This window comes from Marmota marmota, unplaced genomic scaffold (genome assembly GCF_001458135.2).
Source record: "Marmota marmota marmota unplaced genomic scaffold, marMar, whole genome shotgun sequence".
In the NCBI taxonomy this organism is placed as follows: Eukaryota; Metazoa; Chordata; class Mammalia; order Rodentia; family Sciuridae; genus Marmota; species Marmota marmota.
This window is the reverse complement of record NW_026000016.1, coordinates 12,266,544-12,283,673: the sequence shown is the minus strand read 5'-3', so window position 1 is coordinate 12,283,673 and position 17,130 is coordinate 12,266,544. Positions and strand designations below refer to the sequence as shown.

Sequence of the window (17,130 nt, the reverse complement as noted above, 5' to 3'; positions counted from 1 at the left end):
TGAAGAGGAGAAGATTTAATAGGCTTGGTTCTGAGGCTAAAGTCAAACTCTAATCCAAGTTAGGTGAGGTTCCTGTGGGTACTTGCACTATAAGGTGGCATGGATGGTTCCATCTGGAGAATACGAGGAAAGAGGATGGGAGTGGAAAGCGATATGAAGAGTAGAGCTCTTATCCTAATACCTCAGAATCCTCTAGGTGCCAGATGCCTGAATGCAAACTTGTAACTGGGATTCACCCCATCAAACGTCTGAAAATTACTGTTCATTAACCTATCATGATGAAAATTGATTGCAACTTTAATTTACATGACTTCATTCAACAACACACCAAGTGCCTAATTTCCTTGAGTGTTACTTAATTGTGTTTTTTTAAAAGCAGTAACTTTAATACTTCCAATCAATTGTAATGTTATAATTACAGTTGTCAGAAGTGTTTCAACCAATATTTATTGAGAGGCTGCTGTGCCCCTGCCATAAGACTGCAGATGGTAGAGACCTAACATCTACATAAAATTAATAAAAAACATGTGCATCTGCTTTGATGGTTTCTGGTAATAATGTCTTCAATTAAGATGACTACTGATTATCTACAAGGCTCCTCCCTCCTAGGATTCAATAAGAATAAGTGAAGTAAGACCCAGTGACCCATTATCCTTCTACACACCAACTTTCATTTGTCTATATTTAATGAAATGCATCATGAGTTAACAACTCTTATACAAATGTGGACGCATAAATTTTTTTAGCAAAGAAAAACTAAGAACTTGTTCTTAGAGATGTTCTTAAAAGAAATTCTGAAAGTTAAAAATCTTTGTACTACTGTAGCACTGTGGTGGTAGGGGTGGGGTGAGTTAATAGCAGACTTAGAAAAATTTTTATTTAGGTGAGGGGAAAAAAATATAACCAGATGGAATTGAAGGAATTCAGAACAAGCCTCTATGCCAAAGAAAATCATAGCAGTTACTGAGAAAGCATCTCTTGAAATCCCATTCTATTATTTATACATGCATGTTAACCCAGCTACAATTGCCCGGATGCTGTCACTCAGTTCCCACAGAAGACAGCCATTTATTGTTTGATCTAAAACTCAGTAGATCACTCTTAGATCATCAGTCTTTCTTAATTCTTCATTTCTAAAAATTAAAAAAAAACATAAAATTCTGTCTCTTCTTTCTAATTTTATACACATGCATGAAAAACCAGAAGCATACATGTTTTGGTTGCTTTCCCATTGGTCACATAACTAAAAAACAGGCTTGTATTTAAGAAATAGAATTTGGCAAATAAATAGTCCTTAATATGGACCTAGGGCATTTGGAATGTTTTAATAAAAACAAATAGCCAAGATATTTAACTTTGAAAAGCATCAATTACAGGCAAGCTACACTCTCTGACTTTATAAATTGTCACCTTTGAAAAGAGTGTGCATTTTCAGAAGTCTTACCAAAATGGATAAATTTCACAGGGCATATGACCTTGTTTTTACTGGGCAATGTAAAGAAATTTCTGAAGAAAAAAAAGATTTTTAAATAATTAATTACAAATGAATGTACCTTATTAAGATTAATTTCATTTTTTTCCAAAAATATTTCCTGTTTTTGTCCATGAACATTTGTATTATCATAATTGTATTCAGTGTTTTCACATTTTTGAGTTGCTTTTGACTTATTACTACATTGTAAATATTCTCCTGTTGATACATACTCAGTATCAAAAATAAAAATTTTGACTTTTATGCTATCTTAATCTGGTTTAGGATTAGGATAACATTTATACTTTTACAAACCTGGGATATGTCTCATAATTTTATTTGTTCCAGAAAAACATCAGCCATTGTAATTATTTTTTCAAAGTTTGGAAAAAAAATGGATTTATCAAGTGACACATTTTGGGAACTATATTTATTGAAATCCCGAATTTTTCCTAAGTTTTGGTTATTAACACTTTCCTTACTTATGACTTTAATTCATGTGCCAACACCAATTCACTTCAGATACACATTTACATATACTATATTGTCAAACAACTATATATAGTACCTCATCATGGCCTTTACAAAAATTTTTTTAGTAACTATGCATTAGTTGCCACATCTTCTTTGTCATTTCCTACTTTAAATTGTGTCAATTTTTGCTTGCTTATTTTATTACTGCTTTTAAAGTGTCAACTTTTACTTTATCTATTTTTATCTTTCCATTTTATTTTATTTTTATTCCTTTTGCAGTTATCTATATTTGAATGACTTGAGTTCTATTCCTTTCTCTGAAAATAAATATTCACAAAGCTCTGAATTACCTCTGTATTCTGCTTTGGTCACACTAGTTAGATATTAATATGAGGCTTCTCCATTTTAATTATTGGATAAATGGCCTTTTAATTTTTTTACCTCTTCCTAGATACTAATTACAGATTGTTTTTGTATTCCTGAGTGCTTGGTGTTGTTTGTAATATTAGAGTAATCGATGCAAAAAGAAAATGAAGTGGATTTAAGTATTTTTCTCTCCGTCTTCTAGATAATATATCTTGGAAACCTTTGTAGATACTTGAACACAATATTTCTGGCTAAAGAATCTGAAGGGTACCTTAAACAAACTAAATTTGGATGCCTTTCTAAAGCCCTACAGTTCATACTTCAAGCTCTTTTATATCATGAGGATTAAATGTAATATGAGTTGTGTGGTATCTGTCATGAACCTAGCATCCTGGAACTACTCACTACCCGGTGGTAGCAGGTGTAATAACAGCAGCAGTCTGGTAGGAGTGGTTGTGCAAGCTCTGCTGCACTGTTCAGCAGAAGAGCAACTACTATGTGTTCTTGGCCTGGTGTTTCTTATCTGGGATTTAACAAGGTTGGACTGGATGCTTTCTGAAGTTGTTTCCAGATCTATCATTGAAGCTCGTTTGTTGGCATTTTCAAGACCTTGACACTAACTACATCTGATGTAGGTTACACATATCCCTTGTTCCAAAATAACCTGCTCAAACACTCCTTAAAAGCACATCTCTCTGGTAACTGAAGTCATGATAAAAATTTTTACCAAACCTGCTATTTCCTCTGAACATTTTTGACAGGTAGAAGTTGACTTTGTTACTTCTGGAATGAAAGTAAAAATTTCAAAGCTCTTCATCAGTCCTATTTTGCTTTCCAGGAATGAAAGTAAAACTTTTGAAGCAGTTGAAGCCAGACCTATATTTATCCTTCACAAAAATTGGGCACCCATGCTAATATGTGTTCATTTCCTATCACTATTAGCAATCAAAACATGCAAGAGAAAAGATGGAATACAAAGTATTTGCATGACTGGCTATAATCTAGCACATTCCTCTATTATAAGTTTTTCGGAAATGGCAATATATATACCTTCTCTAAACCATTAAGATCTAAATCATCCTTAAGAATGAAAACTTATGTCCACATTTTTAATATCGAAGCTATCTCGATATCTCTAAGACCATCATCTACTAACAAACATATCCGTCAACAATTGAAAACAAAAGAAAAGCTTGTGTAACTGAATTTTGGACAAAACATGAATAACCTTATGCTGTTTTACTTGTTCAAATAAATTCCTGTGCTGCAGTTTTATTTCTGATTTAGATAAGGTATCACAGTAATCACAACAGAAAGCACAAACTTACCTGTGCGATAGACAAAGGTGCCTTCGGTTTCTGATGATGACGGAGACACCAATTCTTCCTCAAATTCATTGGAGCTAAAAGATCCTGAATGGTTTCTTTGCCTTGTTTTTCCCATCATGGCAGTGTTCGTGGCCATGACGTGTCTCAAAGAGTCATTAAGGTAACGGTTCAACAAGCTGCTCTTATATTTGGGGGGTGACACGTAGTCCTCACTGGCCCGTGACTCTGGCCTCACTCCAGCTTTTATCACTGAGCTCTCACTCTTAATCACAGGATGATGAGCTGGAGTGCTATAGCCCCCTTCATTCATGTGGTTTCTTGGAGGATTTTCTCCATCTAGGGAGACAACATATCACTAAATAGCACTTAAACACACTTTCCTCAAGCACTTGATTATCATATTTAATCATTAAAAACATACATGAAGGAAGAACATATACAATGTATAAAATTATCTTAGTATAATGTATAAAATTATTTTTAGGCAAAAGAAAACAGCATCTATGTAATCTCTCCCTTATGGTATTTTAATTTTAATGAATTTCACAGAAAATGCTATTCTGACACACCCATGATAAGTCTATAAGCAAGAGGAAAAGGCCATAATTATGTTGGTCCTTTAGAGTATTGTAAAAATGAAGTCACCTCGTGCAATAGAAAAGAACCGTTATGGCACCAGCATATTTTGTGAGGTCAACCTTAAAAATAGCATTTGAGGTGAACTTCTTATTAGAGAGGCAAAGCAAAAGAAAGCAAAATAAAATTATTAACCAACCTTCAGAACAGGAGTCATCACTGCTTACACTGAGCCGCTCAGCATTTCCTTGTACATACTTGTTGTATAACTTTATTCTTAGGGCCCAGCTTAAATCTGGCTGACGCACAGTATTCTTAAGCCGACGTCTTGCATTGGCAAACCAATTTGACACCTAAAACAGTATTATTCTTCCATTAATGAAACATAAAAACATTACTCATTATGCAATTATTTTCTCATAAAGGATTTTTGTTGTTGTTGTTGTTGTTGTTGTTGATGGGACTGAACTTCAGGGCCCTCAACCATTGAGCCACATCCCCAGCCCTATTTTGTATTTTATTAGAGACAGGGTCTCAGAGATACTTAGTGCCTCACTTTCGCTGAGGCTGATTTTGAACTCCAGATCCTCCTGCCTCAGTCTCCAGAGCTGCTGGGATTACAGGCATGTGCCACCCAATCCAACTCTCATAAAGGATTTAAGCTTCTCTCAGCATCTTGGATCATCAGACACAAGAGGACTAGGCACTGATATCCATTTGTTCCTTCAACAAACATGCTGAGCACATTCTGTAGAGAAGGAGACCTTTCTATATTCTGGGTCTCAGAAAAACAAAGAGGCTTTGCCAGCAAAGCATCTTAGTAAAGAGAAAAGTCTAGTGAGAGAGGCAGGAGAATATACAAATAACTGTCATAGGAACGAATGTGATAAATAGCAGATAAGGCATTAAAATAAAATGAAGCCAGGTATGGTGGTGTGTGCCTAAAATCCCAGTTACACAGGAGACTGAGGCAGGATCGTTGGAGCCCGGGAGTTCTAGCCTGGGCAACATAGTGAAAAGCACCCGCCCCCAACTTAAACTAACAAAAAAAAAAAACAAAAAAAAAACCAGTTACAGGAATTCAAAGAGGAATTACTTTCAGAGGTGACTCAAGACTTCATGAGAATTTTAAGCCGATCCTTGAAGGAAAGCCGGAATATGGTTGGTGGAATAGAAGGAAAGTATCTTCTCAAGAAAGAGGACAGGGGAGCAAATATAAGGCCAATTCCAGAAACGTGAGGGATGAGGTGGAGGGAAGAGTTAAAAGATGACTGGGTAACCAAGAAAGCACAGCACCATTGTCAGGATGGAATGGCATCTTTGGTTTGGGGAATATCTAGTTCCGAAGTGCTATAAAAGAATACAGGTGAGATATCCAGCAAGAAAATAAAACTGGTTTTCATATCTCTGTTTGTATATAAAGTATGTTGACATCAGTTCGTGTCTTCATACAAGTGCTTTGGATAATGATGTCCATCACATTCCACTGTCCTTACTAATCCCCTGCCCCTCCTTTTCCCTCCCACCCCTCTGCTCTATCTAGAGTTCATCTATTCCTCCCATGCACCCCCTCCCTACCCCACCATGAGTCAGCCTCCTTATATCAGAGAAAACATTCAGCATTTGTTTTTTGGGGATTGGCTAACTTCATTTAGCATTATCTTCTCCAGTGCCATCCATTTACCTGCAAATGCCATGATTTTATTCTCTTTTATTGCTGAGTAATATTCCATTGTGTATATATGCCACATTTTTTTTATCCATTCATCCACTGAAGGGTATCTAGGTTGGCTCTACAGTTTAGCTATTGTGAATTGTGCTGCTATAAGCATTGATGTGGCTATGTCCCTGTAGTATGCTGATTTTAAGAAAAACTGTGGTATATATGTGTAATAAGAATTGTAATGCAAAAAAAAGTACACATATAAAGGCATGAATTGGCGTGAACATACTCTATATACAAAGATATGAAAAATTGTACTCTATATGTGTAATAAGCATTGTAATGCATTTTGCTATTGTGTATTTAAAAAAATAAAATCAATAAAACCAAAAAAAAAATAGGGGTGGGCATGTGACTCAGTGGTCAAGTGCCCCTGAGTTCAAGTAGTCAAGTGCCCCCAGTATTCCTCCCCCAAAAAAATAACTTCTCCATTAGTATTACTTAATCACTTTTTTTTAAATTTAAATTTTAATTAATTAATTTATTTATTTGGTACCAGGGATTGAACTCAGGAGTCCTCAACCACTGAGCCACATCCCCAGGCCTATTTTGTATTTTATTTAGAGACAGCGTCTCATTAAGTTGCAAAAAAAAAGAAAAGAAAAGAAAACTGGTATCTAAGACTTCAAGGAGAGAAAATCAGATTTGAGAGGCAGAGGCACAGAGGTGAGAGCTGAAGCTGTGAATAGGCAGACTGTCAAGGGCCATGCTTAGGAAACCAAGAGTGACTAAGGAGGCAGGACTCTTGAAAGAGGAGGGGTGACAAAACCATCAGACACGGAGCAGAGAAGCAAGGGGAGGAAAGAAGCCAGAGAATACCCATTTTAAACTGTTTCTTAAGCACATGGGTGAAAGAAATAGACACTCCAAAACAAACAAACAAAAATCATTTCTGTTCTTTTTTTAAGGTGCCATCGGATTTCCAAAGGCTAAAATGGTACTTGAGGTTTCTTCTAAAACATCCAGAATATCATCAGTATACAGATTTTTAAAAATGCAAAGGACAATATTTGTTTTTAAAAGAATGAAACATGGGAAGAGAATTCAGCCTTTCTGCCAATTTGTTCCAGAAAACGACTCCATGTTACTATAATGGTTTGTGTGGCAATGTTTTCACTGAAGTTTCATTTTTCTTTTCTTTTCTTTTCTTTTTAGAGTTATACTAAAATACACAATTTTTTTGCATATTGCCCAAACCCTAATTATTGAATAAAACTGTGGTGAAGTCTACTTAAAAAACAAAAAGCAAAATTATATTTTTCCCTCCCTGTCCCCATGGCTAACACATGATTGTTTTCCCATATAAATTCAGTATGTTCGATATTGCCTCTCTGCCTTCAGCAATGATAATGGCTTTCACATTTATGAGCAAGGATATAATATCTCACCGTGGCACTTCAGAAGTCTAAGTCTTCGTTGACTTCTTGTCAAGCTGAGCTATTATTACTATGATTCAGTCTGACTTCAAATTCTCACGGGGACTACTCATTCAACAAATATATAATGAGTAGCTTTTGTACATTAGCCACGGTGTTAAGTGCCAGGACTGGATAAGCTTTGTCCCCCGCACTCCTGGAAAGACTAACAGTGAAGAATGAGACATGATTAACTGTGATACACAGGTGGCTATTCACTGTGGAAGCACAAAGCACCTGGTCCCTTTCTTCATTACATTTGTCCAACTTCCCTGATTCTTCAATTCACTGCCAAAACTTTTGTCCCAACCCGTATGACTAACGACTAACTAGGAATTTTAGAATACTCTTCTTTCAAACTTCCCTACCTTCCATTCTGTTCTTTTAAGTGGATCTTAACAACCATCATGAAATTCAAACTTTGATGAGTCATTTTGACTTAATCACTTAAATTCTTCAAATCCTCATTAATGTCCTGTCATCCTATAACTGTGGTCTAATGACAAGAGATCAGGTTTCTTGTCCTGAATTTTCCAGAAATAGGCTGTGTGAATTTAGTGAAGTCATTCAACTTTTCTGAACTTCAAATCCTTCATCTATAAAATGGATTAGATGGTTCATAATATTCTTCCCAACTCTAAAACACTATGACCCGTGAATACAGCCCAAGCTCCTCTAGACCAGAGTTAATTCCCTTTATAGTTGTTACAAACCTACCTTCTGCTCTTACCACTACTCTCTCTCTAGCAATCAGGGGTGTGTGATTCCGTCCTTCCAAGGTCAGCCTGAAATTTCCCCATGCCTGTATCACTCAGATTTAATAGAATCCAAATCCAAAAATTTCTTGTTACTTTACTAAACAGCATATAATTCAGACTGAACTAGTTAAATATTAACAAATCTTAATTTATACTGTACCTATATAAAACAGGGTAAAATCCTATTCTTATGATACTCTTCATATAATACAAATGCAATGGCCTTAAAATTTTAAAAAAATTAGTGGACTATATTTCTAATGTAAAAAATGAAGAACCTTTAAATGTCATGAAGGATTAACTAGTTTTTCATATATAGGGGTCATATCCTTTTTAATGTTTTATATACTCATAATTTTTACCATGTTATAATAGTTATAAATTAGGAAATATTCCAGAAAGATTTGCTGATATCTAACATAAACTGTTTCTAAACTGATATCATAAGCTTGATTGGTTCCCAATCTGCTAATATACTTTGCCAATATTTTACTAACAGAAATTTACAGTACAGCTGGATATAGTCTGAGGTGTTTAATATCCCCTTGCAGTAAGTCCCTACAAACAGAAGGCAAATCATAGGTTAATGAATTTGCATATGTTTAGCAATTTTTTTTCTGATGCATTCATGCGAATTCCATGTTTCACTGAAAGTTAAAATACCAGTTCACATTTTCTGTCTTTTACATACTATGGATTCTTTCAGGTTGTTATTCAGTTCTCTTTAAATCGTATTTTACATGAAACAGACCTCTAGCCCCGGGGANTATATATATATTTTAGTGAAAACTTAAAGAGCCAAACATCTAGAAACTGGAAGAGAAAACTAAGCAATTTTCATCCTACTCTAACAGAGGTGTTTACATTCATCATATTGACAGAGCAATCATTACAGTGAACCCAAAGGGATAAATTGGCATGTGTCCATCTTTGAACACACTGAATCAACAAACTTCTTTTGAGTTATTTAACTGAAATATGGAGTACTTCATTTCCATACTGTGTGGCTGGCCACTTGGAAAAATGTGCAAGGGACAATCTGAGATTTTGTTGAATATTTAACAATTACTGCAAGCTTTGTAATTATTAAGGCCATACACATTTCAGCAGAAGCACTCAATTCGAAGCAAATACAAAGTTATGTCAACAGAGGGGAGAAAATCTTGCAACACAGAAGTTTTAACCAAATTGTATGTGGACACATTACAGGAATTTGAAACTTGTATTATAAGAGGAGAAATATCAACATGCAATTATTATTTACTTGGTAAACTCCATATACTACAATAGTACAAACTCCAATCGCATACCATTTTATATGATCCCACAATAAATCTGTTTATCCTTCGAGAGCACATAGTATGTTTTCATGTTTGAACAATGGACAGCTATAAGAACAAAGCACAGTGGAATATTATGTACAGTTAAAATCAAAGCATGTGCACATACATGTACACACAAAAAATCATCCTTGTTAATTTTATTAAAAAGTTTATATCTCATTAAGAAGATGTCAGAATAATAATGCAAATGAGAGTTATAGTTATAGCAAAGTAGGATAAACTACTAAGTAAAGTGGATAGAAATAAATAAAATAAATGAAAGTTGCATGAACATTTCTTTCTGTTTCATTTTTCAGTGATAAAAAATGTAGGTGCTGATTAATATTTTTGGAGCTTCTATTTATTAGAAGTCCTAAAAAATATGTTATCTTTTAAAATCATCTTTTTATTTGTAGGTTTCAAGGGAGATAACTGACCAAGTATCACACCCTTCCTTATCAATATAAAGGTAGCAAAATAAAATTACTTTGTCTGAAAAGTCTGACATGATCAAAAGGAAAATGTTAAGTGTAAAAGAAATTCCCAGAATATAAGATTTTTTTTGTAGTTAAGGAATAAAACAGTTATGCTGACAGCTTGTTAATACAAACCATGAGAAATAGGAGATAGGAGGTACTGCAAGAAAGAAGAAATAGGAGTTGAATAGAAATAAGGAAACACTCCCTTTTTGTCTGAAGATATAGAGGACCTATTTTCAAATATTTTGGAAATAAAATAGGATATACTTGTGCTTATTCTGCAGAACCATCATATAGCATTAAATATAATAAGCTTTCCTCTGTGTATTCTCTACAACAAAATAGGTTTTAAATCTAGAACATCTTTTTAGAGTTCAAGACATTCTTTAGTTGTCAGAAAGATATGCTGGAAGGCTCCATGATCATTATAGACTTATTTCCCAAAAGGAAGCTATTTACTCTGCAAACATGTACAGATAGTTTACTGTATGAGAAGCACTATGCTGAAGTGATATGTCATGTGAATTCCATGAATAAGACATGATCACTCTTCTCAAGAAGCCTGGCTTCACAGGAGAAATTTATTCACTGGGAGAATCTGACTCATTTCATAGAATCTAATTTGCAAGAATCAAAAGCTTTACTCAGATCACAGTTTTATATATTTTTTCCAGAAGTGTAAAGTATTTACATAATTTATGCAGTTTTCCATAAAGTCAGAATTTGCTTTGGATGTCTAATTTATGCTTGACTTATACAAACCCCCATATATAGAAATAGTTATGTGTGTTTGTGTGCATACATTTTTTATATAGACATAAAATTGTGCCTAATTGAAAATAACTAGATCCAAAGCAGATTATATATTAAAGTCCCATTGTAAATTCTATATATTTCAACATTTTCCATTTATCACTTTAAAGTTTAAACTTTATTTATGGTAACATTTGAAAATCATTATATAGGTATCACTAATTATAAATAATCTTTTCCCTGTTTAAAAACTACATATTTTTGTTCATCTCTATTTTTTAAGAACTAGAATAAGAGAAAGAAAAGAGTGCTGAATGAAAATCTCATGATAATTAGAAAAACATAATAGCCTTACCAAGTTCTAACTGCAAAAAGAATCGTTATTTGTATTTAAACTATCATTACAGGTATCAAATAATTTGATTCTGTATTAAAATTATAACTACTCATAATTCAGCTCAACAAAACTACACAAAAAATTAAATGTCTCTCCTAATGGCAAGTGTTCTTTTTCAAAACAAAGTTCTCAAATACGTTAAATATTTTTGCTTTCTCTATGAAAGAATGACAAGACAAGCATTAAATATGGAATAATATAATCAATCAAAACTGTGATATTTTATTGACATCATCGTAAAATATTCAAACAACTCTACCAATTAGTGTATTTCAAAATAAGTAGCATACCTGTTCAAATTGAAATTGGAGCATATGCTTTTATTTTCATAAGCAAGCTTTTCTGATTGTAATAATTTTCTTAGAAACTACTTTTGTAAATCACTTCCATAGTTTTATGTTAAACAGATAGCAAGCCAAGAACACTAAGTTAATTTTTCCCTCCGTGCCGCAGCAAATCACTAATAATAAAACTTCCTGTTAATAGGAAGAAAAACAGATGTTTCTCTCTACAACTGTTCTGAAAATAAACAGAAAAATACATATTAGAATTTTGATCAGCCTGACTACACAGGCCAATTTTCATGCTTGTCAAACTTTCCAGTAATTCCTAAATGGCAAAAAATGTTCTGGGAAACATTTTTTATTTTTATCATTTTTTAAATTGTGGGGTTCCCCCTTATTGTAAATTTAATGGAATGTCCAAATTTTCACAGTTATGTAGTACTGTGATATATAAAATTTCCTAGCCCATCTAGTTCTTCCTCCTCTTTTTGAATCTATCTGTTCTGTTTGCATGTATGAAAGCCTATGCCATCACATTTATTGAAGAAAAATGGTGTGATGAAAAAATCATTTGATCTCGAATTACATTATTTTTTATTTTCGGACCTACCTCCACCCCTTACTGACACTTAACTTCCAAGGACGGGCCTTTGTTATGTCACCTGTAAAATGTGCATAATATTAACTGCTTTACATCATTCTGTTTTGTGAATACAAAATAAGACTATGTTCAGAAAAGTTAGTCAAATGTGAAGTCGTGTTTGTTCACTAGAGAAGAAACAAGCTTGCACCATTTCTCTACACTTGACAAAGGAACCCAGCCATCTGAAATCTGAAATCTGCCTCCTCTCCTTAAACCGAATGGAAAAGTACAAGCAGCAAAGTGCTGTGGATTCCATCTAATGCCATGATGAAGCTTCTTACTTAGAAAAAAAAAAAGTACCCCAAACCACTTCCTGCCTTTCCTTCCATCTCCCCTCCTACCCTCTGTCATTGGTAATTTTGAAGTTTATTCTGTATTCGAGCTTTAATGTGAGGCTCCAATATGCTGCACCATGATCAATGGTTCTCAAAGCTGGGTCCAGGGTTCTCAAAGCTCTGTGCAGTGCCTACAGCTTCCGCCTCACCTGAGAACTTGTCAGAAATGCAAATTATCATCGGCCCCACCCCAGACCTACTGAAACTGGAACTGTGGGGTGCGGCATAGCAATTTGTTTAAACAAGTCCTCCAGGCGATTTTAGTGCACACTAAAGTCTTAAATTCACTTGTGGATAGCACCATACATGGCTGTACAGTTCAGATTTCCAACTACTTTTTCATACCTCCACAGTTGACCTTCCATTCCTCTCCCTAATGGCTCATCCTTCAGTCCCCTCCCGAACCGATATTTTCATTGAAATGATAGATAAGAAACTCAAAAACTTTCCCCACAGCAGAAATATGCACCTGTGCCTACTCCTCAACATCCTCAGATGGAAAAGCCAGAGCTTCTTGACCCGCCCTTCCCTCTCCACTGGGCTTCACCGGTCCCCAGTGAGAGGCGCCACCTTCAGAAACGAACAAAAACTAAGTGTCCCAGCTTCTCAGTCGCTCACAGGGAGACAGATCGGGTCCAGGGCTTGGTGGGTCGCGATTACCTGCACTAGCGTCATCTGTGAGCCGAGAGCCAGGAGAATCTTCTCGGTCTTGGTAGGATACGGATTGTCACGGTGCTTGTAAAGCCACTGCTTGAGGGGCCTCGCCATGTCTTGCAGGGCTTGTCGCTTGTGCCTCACCTTTCCGCCATTCTGCCGGGCCCTAGGACACGGAGAAAGAAGGAGGCTGCGGTGAGCGGAGCCATTTGGGGTCTGCAAGCTAGAACCCTTTACGCAAGGAAGTATTTCTGCGGCCGTAGCCCCCATCAATGGTGAACCACCGAGGAGCTCCAGCCCGGTGCCGCAGAGCACCTTAGCTCGGTTGTGCACCACTGCTCTGCGAGCCCTGAGGCTGGGGCAAAGCAAGGGAAGAAAGTCACAGGATTTCTGGGTTGGGTATCATCTCTTCAGAGTCTCTCTTTGAAATGGTCTGCGTGTCGCAGAGGATCGTGTGGCAGTGCAGGACAAGACTCTATGTTTTACTCGAAAGGAGTGGAGGGATACCTGGAACCCAGTAACTCGGTTGGTATTTAGGAGATCAGGCTGAGAACAGTCATTCAGGTTGCAGGTCTGGAAAACAGGACGAATTGTAATCCTTTCTGTGCCCGCTAGCACCACGCCCTGAGCAGCCCTGGCCCTATCAGCAGAGTTGGGTCAGCCGCCCACTCTCCAGCGTCCTTTCAGGATGTTGCCTGGCTTCAGTCGCTTGTGGTCAAGGAAAGAGTCACCCGCTGGAGGGCATGAATAAAACAAAGAATGATGGCCGCCCCAGCTCTCTGAGCTCTCATTTTCTTCTGATCCTTGGGGGGAAGGGGGAAACTTTCCAAAGAAAAGGTTGTGGAAGATGAATACGGAATCTTAAAATCCCCCTAAGGGTCGTTTCCCGACTAATGAAGGGTGAAAAGGATGTAAAGTTCTGACCCATCAGACTCCAGGTAAAGCACTTTCAAAGTGGAACAGGCAGAACAGTCCAGAACCTGAAGCTCTCTGGCGCTGCGCTCCCCGAAGGCTCCGGGAGGTGTCGCGGCGCAGCCGCCAGCGTACTGGGTTGCTCGCTTTGTAGAGCTCGTGCGCCTGCGCCTCTGCCTTCTGGGCTTCTGCCTCTTTAAACACTTTGAAATGCAATTCCATCCGAACCAACTGGTAGTAACATTTTGATGAAACTTAATCTCTATTTTACTAACCAGCAACGCCGCAGAACAAGCAGCTGATGCAATCCTTCAGGTGGAGGTGGCCAGGAGGTCCGCCCCTCCCCAGGAGGGCCGCGCCAGGAACCGCCAGGACCTGGCCGGGTGGAGACTGCCCTCCACGCCCCGGCCGCGGTAGCAGATGGCCCACCCGCGAGCTCCCGGCCCCAGGCATCCCACTCACCCGGCTAAACCGAAAGCCGGGGCGGCAGGCCCCGGGCCTTTCCCTCCGGGCTCGCTGCGGGCCCCGCCGAGCTGAGCGCACTCCTGGGACGCCCTGCGGAAGCCGACCTTTTCCAACACCTACTCCAAGGCCAGGCGAGCCGCGAGGCCTCCACTAGGGCCTCCAGTAACCAGAGGAAGCCTCTGAGGCTGAATTGGGAATCCCCGATTACTTAGCCCTGCCCTATTCCTATGCATCTCTCTCAGTCCCTTGTGTGCCCGCGGCACTGAGAGGGGTAGAAGCTACCCTGAGGTCCAGGTAGCTGAGGACTGGGGACAGTTCCAACTCAGTTTTCAACACCCCTCTTTGGAACTGTTCTAACGAATGGATCCCGCAAGCTTTGAGAGGCTAATGCCTTAAAAGAAGGACGCGCGGTCCCAGAAGGCGCCTATCTGCCCTCTTGGGCGAACTCCGGGACCTTGACCTGCGGGTCAGTTTCCCCTTGACTACTGGGTCGTTCGCCACCCCCCGCCCCTGGGTTGCAAGCCGATGGTGCCCCCGGGAGCGCACGCATACCCGGTCCTTCGGTGTCTCAGGCCGAGGTTGTCCTTGAGGGGCGGGCCGTCGGGAATGCCCACCTCCGGACGGGCGTGTGGACTGTCCAGGACACCGCCATAGGGCCGACCGCCCCGCTCCCGCTCTGGAGCTCCTCGATCCTCAAAAAGCACCGCGCCGCTGAGCTTGTTGAAGACGATAGTGTTCATGGTGCGGGTTGATAGGGACGCTTGGCGCGGCCGCAGCGCCTCGGAGCCGGGCCGCCAGGAGCTCCACAACAGGGCTCGGGTTCTAGGAGATAAAGGTGCATCACGTTACTCGCTGACAGTGCACAGATTCCTGCAGGTCCGGGGCCCTGAATTTGGCAAGGGAGACCAGCTGCAGAGTCGAGGGGTGGAGCTGCACCGCAGCTTCTGGACCAGGGAACGCCCGCCTATTCCTACCTGGCTATCCTCCCTCTCCACTCCACAAACCCCACCACCATAGCACAATCGTGGGACAGGTCCCCACCCTTCTTCTTGCTCTGGCGATGAAACGCCCACCTTCACCTCTGGGAACTTCAACCACGAATAATTTACCCACGGAGGCACAGGAAAGTAATTCCCGAACAAGACTACCGATCTCTGGGAGAAGTACGCTCGGAATAACGGACCAGAATAGGCTAAGGCTGCGTGTTCTTTAATCACAAAATCAGATTAAAGTCACTGGGGCTGGAAGAAAGGGAAGAGTTAGGGTAATATGAACAACTGTGTTTCAAGGCTCAGTTAATGAGTCACAGGCCATAACGGAATTTCAGGGGGGTTCGTGAGTTCTAGATCTTGGATGGTTTGGTTGATACCCCTGAGTCTTTCGGCTGTGGTCCCTAGGTTGCCGGTGAGAGCAGGGGAAAGTCAGGAATGGACTCTAGAGGTGGAAAGCTAAGTGGCATCAGGGACAAACATTCTCCCCACTCCCTCAGTCTTCCAATCATTCCCCCACCCGCTGCAGAACGCTCAGGGTTCTGGCAGGTTCAAGATACCCGTTTCTGAGTCCCCGGGGGTTACTGTAGCCAGTGTTGTGCAGGTGGGAGATCAGCCATTAGAGCCCATTTCAGAGGCTGCAAAGTATCTGAAGCTTAAACAGGAGGCAGCCTTGAACGCGCACCTCTCAGACTGAGGCTGCCTGGGTAAGAGAAAGCCTGCAGCTCACCTTGCGAGTTGCAGCCTCCCAAGTGCAAACGTCCAGATCAAGCTTGCGCCGCAAGAGGACACCCCAATTATCGCCCTGAGGTGTACGGACGCCCTCGCCCACCGCATGTCTCCGCCGCAAACCTCGGGGCAGCTCCCTTTTGCTTAGAGCTGCCTCCACTTCGTTGCCAACGCCCCCTCAATCCGCCGCTCGCTGTACTGACTGCACCCCTCTCCCCCCGACACACAACACATTCTCTACCTCACCCAGCTCCTATACTCGCTAACGCCCCCCGCCCCGCCCTCCGGCCACGGCAGCAACGGCCACGCGCGACACTTAGGGCCATAGACACAGTAATCAAACGACGGCCACCATCAGTATTCGTGAGGAAGCTGAAGTCAGACCTCTGCTGGCTGTCCTGTGTCCCCTAGGACTGAGTCCTCCCGTGCAGACAGGTACGTGCTTGGGATGTGCACACAGCCTCCGCAATAAATGTCAAAGCAAATTTCCTTGTCCGAAGCCCCTCTTCTACAGTCACTTTATTTTCTTTTTAAACCACTGCTCTTAGTTATTTGCGTTCATTCTGTTTTATTTTGTACAAGACATCCTACCCCAGTCCCTCCATCGGTCCCTATCCCAGCCCTGTCCTCCTATAGCAAGGGCGTGCTTTTCCTAGAGAAGCAATGGCGAGGTTTGCCATTTCGGACCCTTTACACGCAAGGATTGCAACCACAGACTCCCCGCGCTGAATAGGACTGCAGACAGCACGCGCGGTGGTAGGAGGTGGCAAAGGTCCCAGGGTTCGGTCCCATTGCAGTGGGTCCGGAGCGTGTGATCATCGGTTCTTAACTCTCCCCAGGATTCCCCGAGGGGTACCCAGCACCTTTTAATTCTTGTGTTCCACACTTACCCAATTCATCCCAAATTCTTCCAGGGAGTAATCTGCCCCGCCCAGACCAGCCAATAATTTTAAAGAAAAGGATGCGCGGCCAGGTGGGCTTTCAGGCTCTACACATACCCTCCGGCCACCCCGGGCCACCACCTGGGCGCATCCCAACCAGACTTCTGAAGAAAGTG

At 40.1% G+C, this 17,130-nt stretch overlaps 1 protein-coding gene across 2 annotated transcripts in view; it reads right to left on the bottom strand.

Moving 5' to 3' along the window:
* Positions 1–17,130, bottom strand: part of Mkx (mohawk homeobox) — a 67,140-nt gene that overhangs the window by 49,270 nt on the left and 740 nt on the right. For both annotated transcript variants that reach the window (XM_048809163.1, XM_015483501.2), the window contains exons 2-5: positions 14,908–15,177; positions 12,985–13,144; positions 4,415–4,568; positions 3,640–3,975 (exon numbers count right to left, since the gene is read on the bottom strand). In XM_048809163.1, the coding sequence (XP_048665120.1) occupies positions 3,640–3,975; positions 4,415–4,568; positions 12,985–13,144; positions 14,908–15,095 (838 nt within the window). In that variant the 5' untranslated portion in view covers positions 15,096–15,177. The remainder of the gene's footprint in view (positions 1–3,639; positions 3,976–4,414; positions 4,569–12,984; positions 13,145–14,907; positions 15,178–17,130) is intronic.